The sequence below is a fragment of the Hyalella azteca genome, unplaced genomic scaffold (assembly GCF_000764305.2).
Source record: "Hyalella azteca isolate HAZT.00-mixed unplaced genomic scaffold, Hazt_2.0.2 contig12764, whole genome shotgun sequence".
Lineage (NCBI taxonomy): Eukaryota > Metazoa > Arthropoda > Malacostraca > Amphipoda > Hyalellidae > Hyalella > Hyalella azteca.
The window spans coordinates 345,316-360,354 of NW_025942712.1; the positions used below are offsets into that span (position 1 = coordinate 345,316).

Below are 15,039 nucleotides of genomic sequence, written 5' to 3' on the forward strand. Positions count from 1 at the left end.
AAGTGAAGAATGACCCTATTTTTTTGATAGTTTCAGTGTTAATAGATTAAAATGAATTTTTACTCGCACGTTTACCCCCGTAATAGCCTCTAATTATTAATCTCTGATATCAGTGAAATACACACCGGGCGCGCGGATCTGTCTGCCCAGTCCGCATTTGCTGCTTGGTCGGTCCGACTCCGTCAGTCAGTCAAGCCTCAGCTGTGGTGGTGATAGGTTGTGCCTCCCGGGTCCTGAGGCCACATAGCTTGTGGTGTTGTGAGTGGTGCATTTTAGCAAGCGTGTCGACTGGATTGTGGTGCTAGTGAAGCGATATAAGTTGTGTCGCTATAAGTTCATTCATTGAACCTTGTGGAAAAGCCTGTGTCTTTTTATAATTATATTCTACGGTGTTTACTACGGTCTATTTCTGTCACTTCTTCCCTTTCCTTAGTGAGTATTTTTACGAATGTTTTGATTATAATAATTCCACATTATCGCTTTACTATTTATTATAAAAGTAAAGTGTTCATCATCAAAGTAATCATCATCCTTCCAACTTGTTCAGTAAAATGAAATTTGGCGAATGTCTCGAACGCTATTTTGAGGGATAAGCTATCATGCCATACTGTCAACCAATCAATTATTGGCTCACTATCTTATTATATTCTATAGTGATCCAGTTACTGGCTCACTATCTTATTATAATCTATAGTGATCTAGTTACTGGCTCACCATCTTATTATATTCTATAGTGATCTAGTTACTGGCTCACCATCTTATTATATTCTATAGTGATCTAGTTACTGGCTCACCATCTTATTACAATCTATGGTGATCTGGTGACCCATAAGTACAGCATACAGTGCATCAGTAACATTATTATTATTCTTCATGTTTAATTAGTCAAGCGAGAAGCAAGATTAGCACCACGTGCGTCATGTTCTCGATCGAGGAAAATCATGTTTATTCTAATCCTGACGTTAATCCTGCAATTAATGGGAGCAGACTGTAATCTGAAGTATAAGACGTGTTTCCTGAATTATTAGTTTCAGCAGTAGAAGAAATTGTTGCAGTTTATTAAAGATTATAGAGATTAAATGCAGTATAATATTTTGTTTCAGTTAAATGGCCATTATTAACGAATTTTCTCTTACAATGGCTTATAATTCGACCGAAAAAGTTTTTTTCCTGGTGCCATAAATTTTTAAATAATTGCGCAGAGCAAAAAGGTAGGACCAAGCCATACACTTTAAAGATAATAAGATTAGTACGTAAACTGCTCACTGAAGTTTAAGGAGAGCGCAGTCGAAGACATGTGCTGGACGCGTGTCCCTATTGCCTAGATCCTATAGATATTGACAAGTTTTTCCGCTATATTATCCCATTCAAAATGTCAACCAAAAATGCAATAGATGTCTTTGAATGAGATTTATCAACTCGTCACTAAGTTGTACTTTTCTAACTTAGTCGCATCGGTTTTTAGCAAGATTCTGAACGAAAAATTCGTACAAAATTTAGACCAAATTTTAACTTTAATTCAGCTCATTGATATTCGTACGTATTGATATTTCCTGCACACGCGTCTTATAATAATAGAACGCACGCGAACTAATGCACGCGCTCAAAACCTCTTTTAAACGATGTTGTTTAATTTATTTTATATATAAAATAATGAATACTGGTTTAAGCATTAATTTATCAAACTTTGCATTGTGTAATATAAGCTATAATGAATAGAATTTAAAATATGTCAAAAAGTTTAATTTTTCAGGTTATCCCTGTTAAAATATATTTGTTTTCATTGTGCAGTCATCTGAAAAAAAATGAATCAAGTGCAGCAGTACGCACCATCTTCGCTCCCCTCCCTCCCTCTCTCCCCCACCACGGATGTCCCCCAAGGGCTACCCCCTCCCCCAAGACTCAAACCAACCTTGGACCTCACGCCGCAGGCAACCACGGCCGTGCGCGGCGGCGCTGACAAAGATGACGTAGTTCAAGCTGTTCCTAACGCTGCTATTTTTAATACATTGATAATAAACAATAATAATAATAATGGAGCTTCTACTCCCTCGACACCCACGTCACCCGACGTGCCAGTTAATCTCGTGAACGCAGGAGGCGGTAGAGCGCAGGGCTCGACCCAGCCTTACCTGCTCGCCAGCCGCTACCTCGTCACGCGCGCCCTAGACTCGGCCACTTCAGAGGCTGTGCATTTACCTTCACGTACTTCTCTTATTGTTAAGGTCAGTTCAATGCTTTACTTGGTTTATTTAGTTTTTATTGGTATTTTTTAGAAATACGACGCATTTTGGTTCCGCAACAAATTTTCCTTCGTTGTTATGGTTGAAATATTTTGTGCAGAAATGGAATAGTTGTGTGAAATCATCTCTGGCCAAGCTGAAATACCATTTACGGATGACAACAGCCTCTTGAAATGTGATAACTTCAGTATTTATAATTGTTTTATTTAACAAATATCACAAACAAATTAAATATTCATGTTCATTCTAAAGCATTCAAGTATTAAATGGAATATTTGTTTTTTTTTTTTTTGTTGCAGTGCTTACCAACACGCACAGCCATGGAGGTGTGTAGTCAACACGCAATCTTGGGCGAGGCTGAGGGCATTCGTCCTCCCTTAGAATTAATTGAAGGCAATGAAGGCAGGTCGTGGCTCGTGATCGCACCACATTTCGGTGATCTTCATTCCTACGTGCGTAGCAGGAAAAGAATAAGAGAAGTAGAAGCTCAGAGACTCTTCAGTCAAGTTGCCCGCGTAGTAGAACAATGTCACCGCGCCGGACTGGTGCTACGCGACCTTAAACTACGGAAATTCGTCTTTACTGATGCTAACAGGTAAGTTAGAAATTAAGTATTTTACAGTTTATTATCATTTTAGTTGTCATTAATTTTTGTCTTTATTTTGTCTTTTTATTTATGTCATAAAAAATTTGTCTTTACTGATGCTAACAGGTAAATTAGAAATTGAGTGTTTTAAAGTTTATTATCTTTTTAGTTGTCTTAATTTTTAAGGAGATTTTTGGCATTTAGGTTGTTGCCACAGGTGTTCATAATTTTGTACTCCTTTGAGTATTTCTTAGCGAAAGCATGTCAGCAAGCGAAAATTATTACTGCTCGTTACTGAACTCCATTAAATTTAACTTTTTTCTTGATATTAATTTCGTTCTCTCCTCGAAAGTTAGAATGACAGACTTGATTAGTACCTTAATAGCCGTCATAATCTTAATTTGTACGATCACTGTCAGAAATTTTTCTTACAGAGTACAAGATCTTATAAAATTATTTCGAACCTATTTGAGAAGTCCTCTCTGAAAATTCATCTTTTGATTGCCAAAGTATCGAACAAACTCATGGTAATTGGTAGCGCCGCCGCATCTACTAAACCCGGACGCATCAGAGAATGAATTCGGTGGCCATCCTAGAAAGTGAACGTCACTTGGAGTTGCTGTCTGATTGCCTCATCCTTTGTTGCTGGAAATCTGGCTTGCTTAATCAAACGAAACCTATTAGGTAGCTAATTATTATAACGTTTCAAAGTTGCTTTGAATAAATGTTAGATAATGAAGCGTTCTTTGATAACAATTATGTCAGAGGCCGGTGTTTGGTGAAAGATATCGGATCATTTTCAGATGCCAGAACCAATTAGCATTGTTCGCATCTGAGAGAGTCGGCCATGTAAGTTCTCTAAATGTTTATATTAATAAAAATGAAAAAATTATTAGACAATTTATTTCGTTTTCGATAAAATCGACAGTTCAGATTTAAAAGCCCATTAATGTAATTTAATTTAAAATGTAATTGCTAAAATACCGGTATTCGATTTCCACCATATGTAGCCAATCTCGCTTGATTTATCAAAATTTAGAAACAAAAATTAAAGATTCAGTTCTCACATGGTCAAAAAATTCCACATATTGTCAACCCTTTTAAAATGAAGCCAGCTGCCTCCTATTATTTTTCCACCAAATTTTCAGCGTCTTTCCAAGACTCGCGGGAATTTTCGTGTCGCAATTCGACGGGACAGGAAGACGTGTTAACGTAATTGTTTCCTAGATTTCCGCTGTTCCAGTGCACCGTTCCTTGAAATTATTAGTCCTCGTCAACTACCATTTCTTGCTGGCCTTTGCTCCAGATGGTTCAAGCTACTGATTCAATTGTGTGCTGGATGGCGTGGAGGGAATGGTTTTGAAATTATATCAGAGGAGTATGGCATTTAGTGACTTGTAAAAATTCAAATGTGATCTAGCAATAATTTCTAACAGAATTTTTCTAAGTGTTAGGTGGTGAGGTGTAATTATAGTATTTTTATGCTCCACTTATGAGTGTTGTGTTATCAGCTGTGCTCGAAGCAGACTTCATTATCTTGATAAGAATGCAGTGGTGCTGTTCTATGCATTGCCGTTGCGAGGCTTATCGTTCACTCAAGAATTACATATCATTCCATTCACTGCATTGCAGATTTTCTGAACTTCTATTAGTGTTGTAATAAACAAATGTGGAGAGAAAGTGCATTTTTGTTTGCATTATTTTTATCTTGAGAAATGACTGTGGAGTAGAAGTAATTTATTCGTGTCCCACCACAGTTTCTAAACTTGCATTTCATTCGCGTCATTAATCTTCATTTGTCGCGGACGGAATGTTTTAAGGAGGATGACCTTAATTTAAAGAATATTTTTACATTAACCAGCTTCTGAATGTATATTTCATTTATATGTAAAGAATTTATTTGAAGCTTTGTAACCAATTTGCAAATTTGTCTCCCACTGACAACGGCAAATCCTGCCGATGAAAAAAACTGATCCTATACAAGTCATTTCATGTTACAGGTGTACTATCACAAAACTCTGCGAAAAGTCTTACATAATAGCTGAATATTATTAATTAAGTGTAGGCGTGCTAAAGCTCATGGTGATGAGCTGTGTCAGCGCTGCAGTTGAAAGTAACACCTTTCCACCCATACTCGCTATTCAGTTGAAAGTGAATTGAGCTTCAACATACGAATGCGTGTTGGCAGAACTTGCATCGAGAGAAAGGCTCGCGACTTTCAGCTGTGTGCGGTGTCTCGATCTCTGCCTGGCGCTCTCCAAAATCGTCTTGATCACCTGGATGGTTCAAAGCTTAAAATTTTCTCTTACAAACTTTGTTCTTGGTTTATTCCTGAAAATGGACTTCACGAATGAAGTTTAAGACTTGAAAATCATTTCAGCCGTGATAATTAGCGCCCATTACATGTCCTGCAGTATCAAGTCAGAGGACGTTATCTGTATCGGTTCAAGGGCAACTTGGGTTTAAATTTCTCATTTAGTGTAAGTTAATATAATAATATCTGTTTGTAGTTGCCAAAAATTTTCGTTTTCTCGTGACGGAGTTTCGTTGATCTCACGATAATTGAGCGCGATAGAAAATCCATCGAGTGTCAACGCCTATTCCAATGCCCCGTCTGACATTAAAAATATAAGATAATGACTAGACTGTGACACCATCTATGTGTGTTTTTTCCACGTATTCATTTTTGCGCGGGATGTAGCACATTTGAACGATCGCATTATTTTTAGGAGCGTCGAGCGTGCCGCGCGATGCATATATCGTTTAAATTAACACGCATCGAATTCTCACCATAAATAAAAACGGTTTCATTTCGAACAACCTGGAATGAAATTTTCATATTCTTTGAATGGCAGCTAAATTATTTCTCGTTCCTTGATGTATAAATTTTATCTACTGATATATTTCTGTTACTATTTTATTCTTAATATTACCTCGTGACTATATGTCTTAAAGTCAGCCAGAAGTAATGATCGCTCACTTGATTTATTCAGTGTGTCTCCAGGGAGACGGAGCACGCGCTAGAATAACGTATGTTAGCTGGTCGATAAACCGATACTTAATCAAACGACCACATGTCTGTGTTGTATTTAAATATGTAGTATGTTTAAATAAGAAAGAATCTATCCTCCGATTTCTATTAGAATATTTTGAATATGCGCTTTCAACTACAAATCGTAATAGGCCCGAGAATTTCAATTACGACTTCAGCTGCGGAGTGCAGTGTTGTTTATTCACATTTTTTAATTTTTAGTGTTGTTTATTCACAAAAATTTCGTCTGTACATAATTATATCTACTTGTGTAGGTACATAAAATGGTATTTGTTTACTGCTAATTACCTAGGCAATTAAATTTCGGCTACCTGGCCTATCTTCAATGTAGTCTATAAATTACTTCATGGCTTATTTGTTCTTATCTTGCATGGTATCAGTGTAATTTCTAATCCTGAATATTGCCTCACCTTCAATGAATAACTGTAGTAATCCTATCGCATAGTAGTTATTGTATGGTAGTTCAAAGCATCCTATTGACAGCTATTCAGCCAACCTGAGGGCAATTATGTTCTATGACATTCGATTGACATGGTTGTTCGTAATTCCTATGTTGTTTTGTCAGCAAAATGATTACACATTTAATTAATGACTTATTGTACAAGTCAAATGTGAATGATGACATAAAAATTTGGCGAGATGTGAGCTTGACAAACTGATTTTTAAATGTCAGCAAATTGATTACACATTTAATTAATGACTTATTGTACTAGTCATATATGAATGATAATATAAAAATTTGGCGAGAGGTGATCTTGACAAACCGATTTTTAAATGTAAGCAAATTGATTACACATTTAATTAATGACTTATTGTACTAGTCAAATGCGAATGATGATATAAAAATTTGGCGAGAGGTGAGCTTGACAAACTGATTTTTAAATGTTAATAGGCAATTTCTTTTGTCTCTCAACGGCCGAGTCAGAGAGGATACGATGAAAATCCCGCTATGAATTTCAATTGGGTAGACCAGGGCCTATACTTTAAAAAAAAGTTAAGAGATCGTAAGTTCATCAGCCAATCATTGACGGCCTTTCAAGCCAAATCCACCAATCATAGACAAGAAAATAGAGCGTAAGTACTTACGTTTACTTAGCAAGTTTCGAAAGTATGGCCCCAGATACGCCGCCCTGCAGCTTTCCCGCAGCTTACAGGTGTACGGCTTGAGCTCTCCAATCCCGTGTATATGGCGAAACGATTTCTTGTACACGTCAATAGTGAAACTGATTTGCTGAGTTGTTGTTGTCACTTGATAATCTTTCTCTTCTATTCAATTATCTTGAATCTCATTCTGTATGGGTTTGCAAGGCTTGCTGTCTTAGCGACAATCAAGACAAATTTTTTACTTAGGCAAGGTTTTGAATGAGGTGCTGATTGCCGTTCCTAAAACATTTGTATGGAAGTATTTTCCGTTGCTACTCAGTTCCAATTTATGTGATTTTATCAATTGAGAATATTGAGAGGTTTTGTTCGCTATGGTACTTTTCTTGATTACTATCGTTATTTAACTCTCCATTATAATTTGTCTTCACTACTACCTTGGTTCATCTCAACCCAACTACTAACTATCCACACAATAACACCACCAGAGGTCAGCAACGCTCGGCATATACCTGCTAAATGAACTAGCCTGACCCGTTCGCCAAAACTCGCATGCATAATAAAGCCTGGGCACCTGCTCGTTGCGAGCAACAGGCTCCAATGTGAGCGCCTAGCCGTGTCCGTGCCTATGAAGTCTTGTGAAATTCGCTGGTCCTTCATATTGTTGCAGCAGCAGACCGAAGCTGGCACTGTATGGACACGATTGCTTCACCACAGTTGCGCTAAGTCGCAAAACTCGAAATAGAATTGTCAGCGGCCAGCTAGGAACCAGAGACTTGTCAGCGGCCACCTAGGAACCAGGGAACTGCCAGCGGCCACCTAGGAACCAGAGACCTGTCAGCGGCCACCTAGGAACCAGAGACCTGTCAGCGGCCACCTAGGAACCAGAGACCTGTCAGCAGCCACCGAGGAACCAGAGACCTGTCAGCGGCCACCTAGGAACCAGAGACCTGTCAGCGGCCACCGAGGAAATAGGAACCTGCTTTTTTTTAGTTACCCCAGTGTTCCAGTCGGTCTGAGGTTGGTCGTCCCGCGGCTGTAAATAAGCGGAAGCTTTTAGCAGCTTGGAGATGCGTCTACTTGAGTCAACACGCGCGTCAAATCGGCTTTTAAAATGAGACTATAGAAGATCTAAATAACCCAGTTCTCATGAAAAATATACAAGACCTCTAAATGTAGTAGAATTTGATTCTTTATTTTGATTTAATGCAAAATATAAGAAAGCACTTGCTTACTCATTTATATAGATATATAAATATTTATTGTTCATCTCGATGCATGAATTTAACTTAAATAGAAGTGATCATCATGAGAAAAGTTGAGCGAAAATGATAATGCATTTTTCATAAGAGACGCTCAAGGTAATAAACTATAGGTGCTCATGCACCAGCGAATCGTGTATCCTACATAAAGTCAGGTATAAATCCGCCTAAGAAGACACAAGGAATATCATAGGATGGCTCGCTAAAACTCAGTCAATAGGGCACATATATGATGTTGGTAATTTGAAATTAGACAGAAAAATTTGACTTTTTCCAATATTGACATTCTACTAGCACCGCGATGCTCTTGTCTACCTTTTCAAGATGCCATTTGAACCTAAAAAAACTACACTTGTCACTGACTCCAGCTTGGCAACAAGATTTGAGTCGTATAAGGCCTGCACTACTGGCCCTAAAAATATCGATGAATGATCATCAAAATTGACCGTCGTTCATTAAATTCAGCGTTCAATTGGCTCCTCAAAACACTGGCTTAGATACTGGCTTTATTTATCGGCTTGCGTGGCATGACTTTTGATGAGTTAACCTATACAAGAAGCAAAGAGTTTTGTATCTAAATTCGCGAGCTTATGCCAATTCTTCTTCCAGCGTAAACTACATAGTGAAATTATCTTAAAAGTTTAGCGTGTCGTAATATTTCATGGCGGTGCTTCCGTGACTTTCTTTCGATTGATGCAAGAACTCAACAGTTGGATATGATTTTAAATAATTAATTGCCGAGTTGAACAATAAGAATCCTATTATCATGAATGCTTTTAAGTTCCTGCCTAGTCAATCAAGCTCGTACTTTATGATACAGAATTTGGCCATGTATATTAAGAACTTCCTTGGAGATGAGTACTTGAATTTATCAAGGACTAGATTTTAGAAATGAACTTTCATACTGGACTGTAAAAGTAATGGGTTATTGAATTGAAAACTATTGCATGTTTTGAAGGTTTAAAGAATAAGTAAATTATGAAACAATTCGCAACAAAATGTGAGTTTAACAAGTGCGAAATTTCTTTTACGCATGGAGCAGAATGTCAGATGATTTTTTTACGCTCTTGTGATAAGCCACGTTAAGCGCGTGCTAGCTTTAATATCACTCTTAGATTAATACAATAAAATGGTAAGGTCACAAGTCGATTTGCAGGGCCATTATGTGTCGCAAACAATTACCTGTTAAAGGCAATCTGGGGCAAGGTTACTACTTTAGGCAGGCGAGCTCGCTGCGCCTGCATGACGCAAGGCTTTAGCTCTGATGTAGCATGGGTTGCCTGGATGCCTTGCATCATCCAGCTCTGCTGCTGTAGCATGGGTTGCCTGGATGCCTTGCATCATCCAGCTCTGCTGCTGTAGCATGGGTTGCCTGGATGCCTTGCATCATCCAGCTCTGCTGCTGTACATCAAAACCTCTCTTCACCTGACATGGCTGTACAGTNCAGCTCTACTGCTGTAGCATGGGTTGTCTGGATGCCTTGCACCATCCAGCTCTACTGCTGTAGCATGGGTTGTCTGGATGCCTTGCATCATCCAGCTCTGCTGATGTAGCATGGGTTGCCTGGATGCCTGGATGCCTTGCATCATCCATCTATACTGCTGTACATCAAAGCCTCAATGCACCTGACATGGCTGTACAGTTGCAGGTCAATCGATCAGTTGTCCACTTGTAACCTGCCCAATTAAAAATTACGTTTGTCTGGCACGCCATCAGTTCAACGACCGATGTTGGTACGGGAGCAATTGACTACTAATGCGCATAACGTTTAATCATGCTGACATGTGTCACTCACAAAATAATAAGTGTTAAAGAAAATTCTTAGAGTTTCTCCAAGAAAATTCTACAATACTTAAAAGTAAATGTGATTGATTTATTGTATCGATATGTCCATGACCGTTCATTTGAATTTATTCACTCGAATTTTACCATAGTTACAGCGACATTACTATCCCGCTGTTCACAATTTGCCTTGCACGCTGACAAATGGTCAATGGATTTTGCATGGACATAACCTTGCATCACTGATACCAGGTATATCGATTCAACATCACATTATGTTGTTCGGTAACTCATGAATAAATTATAAGTACAATGGTATTAAACCAGAAGTGCTAAATGAATACAATAGAAGTGTTGACTGTGAATTTTTATATTTTCCTTGAAAAACTGGAAGCGTCGAAATTGTCTCAACACACTCTACGCTCCCAGGATTTTAAAAATTTTATTATCAGAACCCAGAGCATGTATATTCGAGTAGTTTGTCCTTACCCGCTGTTTAGCAATAGGAGTTTTTGCTATCCCCAATGGCCTAGACCAACAGTTAATTATGCGTTTTAGTTGCGCAAACGTTGCTGATTTGGCCCACGCATTATTGCTAAATCTGTGCCGAACTTTATGGCTTCGACTGCCGCACTGCGTACGCTGCCATAAACGCATATGTGCAAAACTTTATGGCTTCGACTGCCGCACTGCGTACACTGCCATCAACGCATATATGTAGCATGGCATTCCTTTTATGTGGTAGCGGAGGTCATGAAGTAAGCAATATAATGGAATTAAATAATAATTTTATGGAAAATAACGCTAAAGATTCCGCAATCCCTAGTGGGGTAGGCAATACATTGGAATTAAATAATTTTATGGAAAGTAGCGCTAAAGATGCCGCAATCCTTGGTAAGGTAAGCAATATGATGGAATTAAATAATAATTTTATGGAAAATAAGCTAAAAATGCTGCATATCCTTGTGGGGGTAGGCAATATGGTGGAATTTAATAATTTTATGAAAAAACGCTAAAGATGCCGCAATCCCTAGTGGGGTAGGCAATACGATGGAATTAGATAATTTTATGAAAGATAGCGCTAAAGATCTCAACTGCGGTTACTATTAAATTATTCGGCTTCCATATGTATAAAAAATTTATTTAACGAAAAAATATACAAATTTTAATAAACTTAAAAGTTAATTATTTTGATCAACGGTTGAAGTCCTCAGTTCGTCAGTGCGTTGGTCGAGGTCGGGAAAAAATCCCACACGTCTTTTTATATTTCGTTGCAAAACATTGGATCATATCGCCCTAGAATTTTCATCGATTTATTGAAAAGTGTGTGTGATGGTTGTTATTAATTATGAAAAAAACAATTCAACCTTGAAAAGTAATAAATCCATCAGTGCTATAACACTGTAACTGACAAATAACACTGCAGCAGAGCACGAAGCTCACAATTCATTTTACCGGATCCGTATTTTACAGGATCAGGATTTTGCGGATCCCATTGGTGACGTGTTGTATGGTTCGTGCATATTTCCATTCACTAATTTAACGTTCATCTAACATATGATCACAGGATCATGTTGAAGGGGCGAGTGCTTCTGATCCATTTAAGATTGAAATTTTACTGTCAATTTATTCACATCCTCTTAATATCTCTCGCGAGTAATATTATTTTCCCGTTGCAACACGCTTGTTCCAACATCGGCTGGTATGATATTTTTATCATTGCGTTTGACCTAATTATTTAAGATTTGTTTGCTTTTCATAATGTAAAATATTGTATAGATATAAATGTTTATTTGGTTTCTCTTAGGAGGGTGGGAAAGACTGGTCCTGCAGGTAGCTTTACTAGACGTCTAAATTTGTCTGTAAAGTTCCACCCTGAACCAACTGACCGAAATAAAAATTTCGCACCAAAAGTATTCGTCTTTCGACTCCACCATCAGCAAGTGCAAAACTACTTCTCTGCTATCAACAGTCATATATTCATTCATAACATATGTTGCAGCTCTCCCGCGTCAACATCACAAACAACTATTGGTAGCGAATTTTCAGCCTGCACGCATGCCCTCTCAGTTTCAAAACCCGCTACAAATGAAGAGATGAAACACAGCCTCAGGTCCACCGTCACATCGGCATGTTGTTGTCACACTCGTCGCTCTGTTCTCTATCGACCAGTGGGCTCACAGTGAGATATTGATCGCCAGATGATGATCCATCAACAATGTCAATCATTATTATACATTAATTCTTTAATGAGTCGATAGCATTCATTGTGAGCAACAGTTAACTTATCATGAGTTATCGTCCTGCGCTGAGTGAAGATGCGTACTTTACGCTGGATTCAGCGGCATCAAATTCGACTACCCGGACGGCACAGCCACGTGATGGATAAGGGGTAGGAATCCCGGGCCGCGATCGGGGGTTAAATGACAATTATTCAATTATTTACTGCTGGTCTTAACCTGCAGACTTAATGGGTGAAAGTTCTCCTCGGTTATGTATTAATAGCAATACTTAAGTATTTGTGGCAGTAAAAGTTCCTAGTTTGTGATAAACATTACAAACAAATGAAAAAAATTTTACCGACGATCAATCTATTCAGATACTCGTAATGATTTTAATTAGAATAGATAAATGTCAATATATGTTCAGATTAAACTTAAATTTAATAAACTTAATTAAACTTAATTATGACACTTCATGGGTCATAATTAACAAAAGGACCACAAAATTATTTTCAATTCACGCGAAAAAGTATGCAATGTTGCCCCACGTTAACACGAAAAGCCTGAACTCGCTGACAAAATCCAACGTAAATTTACGTGAAGGTGTGTTTCGCTTCAGTTATTTTGTCCCCTTGCATGAACTTTTCGTTATGTCATAATCGTGTATTTAAGCCGCCCCTGAACCGCTGACCGCCTTATACTGCACCGCTGGTGCAACTGCTGCCTCACTTCAGACATCGTTGCTCAACAACCCCACTTGTTCTGCCAACAGCATCTGCTCAGAGAATATCACTGTAGGTAGAATGTAATATGATATGGAGGAATATAATCGAGCTTAGACTGATATTTAATTAGTTCGCGGTAAACTAACATCGAATGTGTTGAGATTCACAAATGTGATGGTAAGTCCTAGGACTTTTTTTACATTCGCCATGAAAATCAGTTTTGCGATTTAAGTCTTCGGTCTCAAGGTTGGGCTTTACGAGGCTAGATCACAACCACGCTACAGGTTATTACTACATTTGCAAGAGTTCGCGAATAATCATGAGAGAGAATTTTGGGTCGCCAGTACGTAGAATAATGCGACTAAGTTCAAACTTCGACTAATCTCTGCGAATAAATTCCCTTGTTTCTCTATAATACCTCAAATCGTCTTTAACTAAATTAACAGACTTGTAAAAAATGCAGTGTACCTGTTTGCTGGGAGCGTTTCACCGGCAAAATGTTGTAGGCAATCAAATAATTTTATTTGCAAGAACCTGAGAACATGCCCTTCCCTGCCACACATGCGTTCTCTCGCTAGGCTAGCCTTTTTAAGGAAGCATTTCCTTGTGATGAAAATGCGTTTAGAGTGACGACACCGCGAGGCGCACGACGCCTTTCTCCCAGCGTCTTGCAAAAGCTGAGATGAAGACAAGCGTCAGACTGGCCAAGCAGCCTCCCTGTTGGGCACGCTCGGTGATTTGGTCAGGTGATGCACTGGTCATCTGGTCAGGAGGTGATGCATGAGCCAGGGGATTTGGTCAGATGATGCACATACTGGTCATCTGGTCAGGAGGTGATGCATGAGCCAGGGGATTTGTTCAGATGATGCACATACTGGTCATCTGGTCAGGAGGTGATGCATGAGCCAGGGGATTTGGTCATGTGATGCACTCACTGGCTTATCTGGTCAGGAGGTGATGCATGAGCCAGGGGATTTGGTCATGTGATGCGCACTCACCACGAAGTACTAATTCGCTGTGCACATATTAAGGTCTGGTTGTTGAACTCGATGACGACGCAACGCCATGGAACTTCAGTTGTCTCACGAGCGAATTGCCACTGGAAATAAACTTAACTTTTTACTTGTTTTTTTTTAAACACGAGCCTTCAATCCTGAGTCAATGAAGAAAATTAAAACACTCTTGTCATGTCAATGCCTTGACACTCATAAAACTCTTGTCATGTTCATGTCTTGACACTCATAACACTCTTGTCACGTCGATGCCTTGACACTCATAAAACTCTTGTCATGTACATGTCTTGACACTCATAACACTCCTGTCTTGTCAACGCCTTGACACTCATAACACTCTTGTCACGTCGATGCATTGACACTCATAAAACTGTTGTCATTATACATGTCTTGACACTCATAACACTCTTGTCATGTCAACGCCTCGACACTCATAACACTCCTGTCATATCTATGCCTTGACACTCATAACACTCTTGGCATATCTATGCCTTGACACTCATAACACTCTTGGCATGTCAATGACTTGACACTCATAACACTCTTGGCATGTCAATGCCTTTACACTCATAACACTCTTGGCATGTACATGTCTTGACACTCACAACCCTCTTGTCATATACATGCCTTGACACGCTCGTGTTATGTCAATACCTAGACACTCATAACACTCTTGTCATGTACATGCCTTGACATTCATAACACTCTTGTCATGTGATACTCCGTCCATCAATCTCATGTCGCGGTCAAGTCAAAGTCTTCACAAGCAACCACTCAATGCCTGCGCAGTCGCCGTGCAAGAATTTCATGCGGCCGACGCCTCACGTCAATAAAACATTTAATGTATAACACATGCGCCGGCGTATTGTCCTGTTATTTGTTTGGTGATAACGAAGACTGAATGATTGGCCCACTCGTTCAGAGGATGATTGGCTGGCTCGTTGGAATAATGATTGGTTCGCTCGTTCAGAGAATGATTAGCCGGCTCGTTAAAGTACTGATTGTTTGGGTCTTTTAGAATGATTGCAGTGATCTTACTTTGATTGAATTGA

At 38.9% G+C, this 15,039-nt stretch overlaps 1 protein-coding gene across 1 annotated transcript in view; it reads left to right on the plus strand.

Moving 5' to 3' along the window:
• The first annotated feature begins 202 nt into the window (after positions 1-202).
• The window catches only part of LOC108682754 (tribbles homolog 2), a 55,539-nt gene continuing 40,702 nt past the window's right edge, over positions 203-15,039 (plus strand). The window contains exons 1-3 of the mRNA XM_018171990.2: positions 203-432; positions 1,792-2,225; positions 2,543-2,838. Coding sequence (XP_018027479.1) covers positions 1,806-2,225; positions 2,543-2,838 — 716 coding nt within the window. The 5' untranslated portion in view covers positions 203-432; positions 1,792-1,805. The remainder of the gene's footprint in view (positions 433-1,791; positions 2,226-2,542; positions 2,839-15,039) is intronic.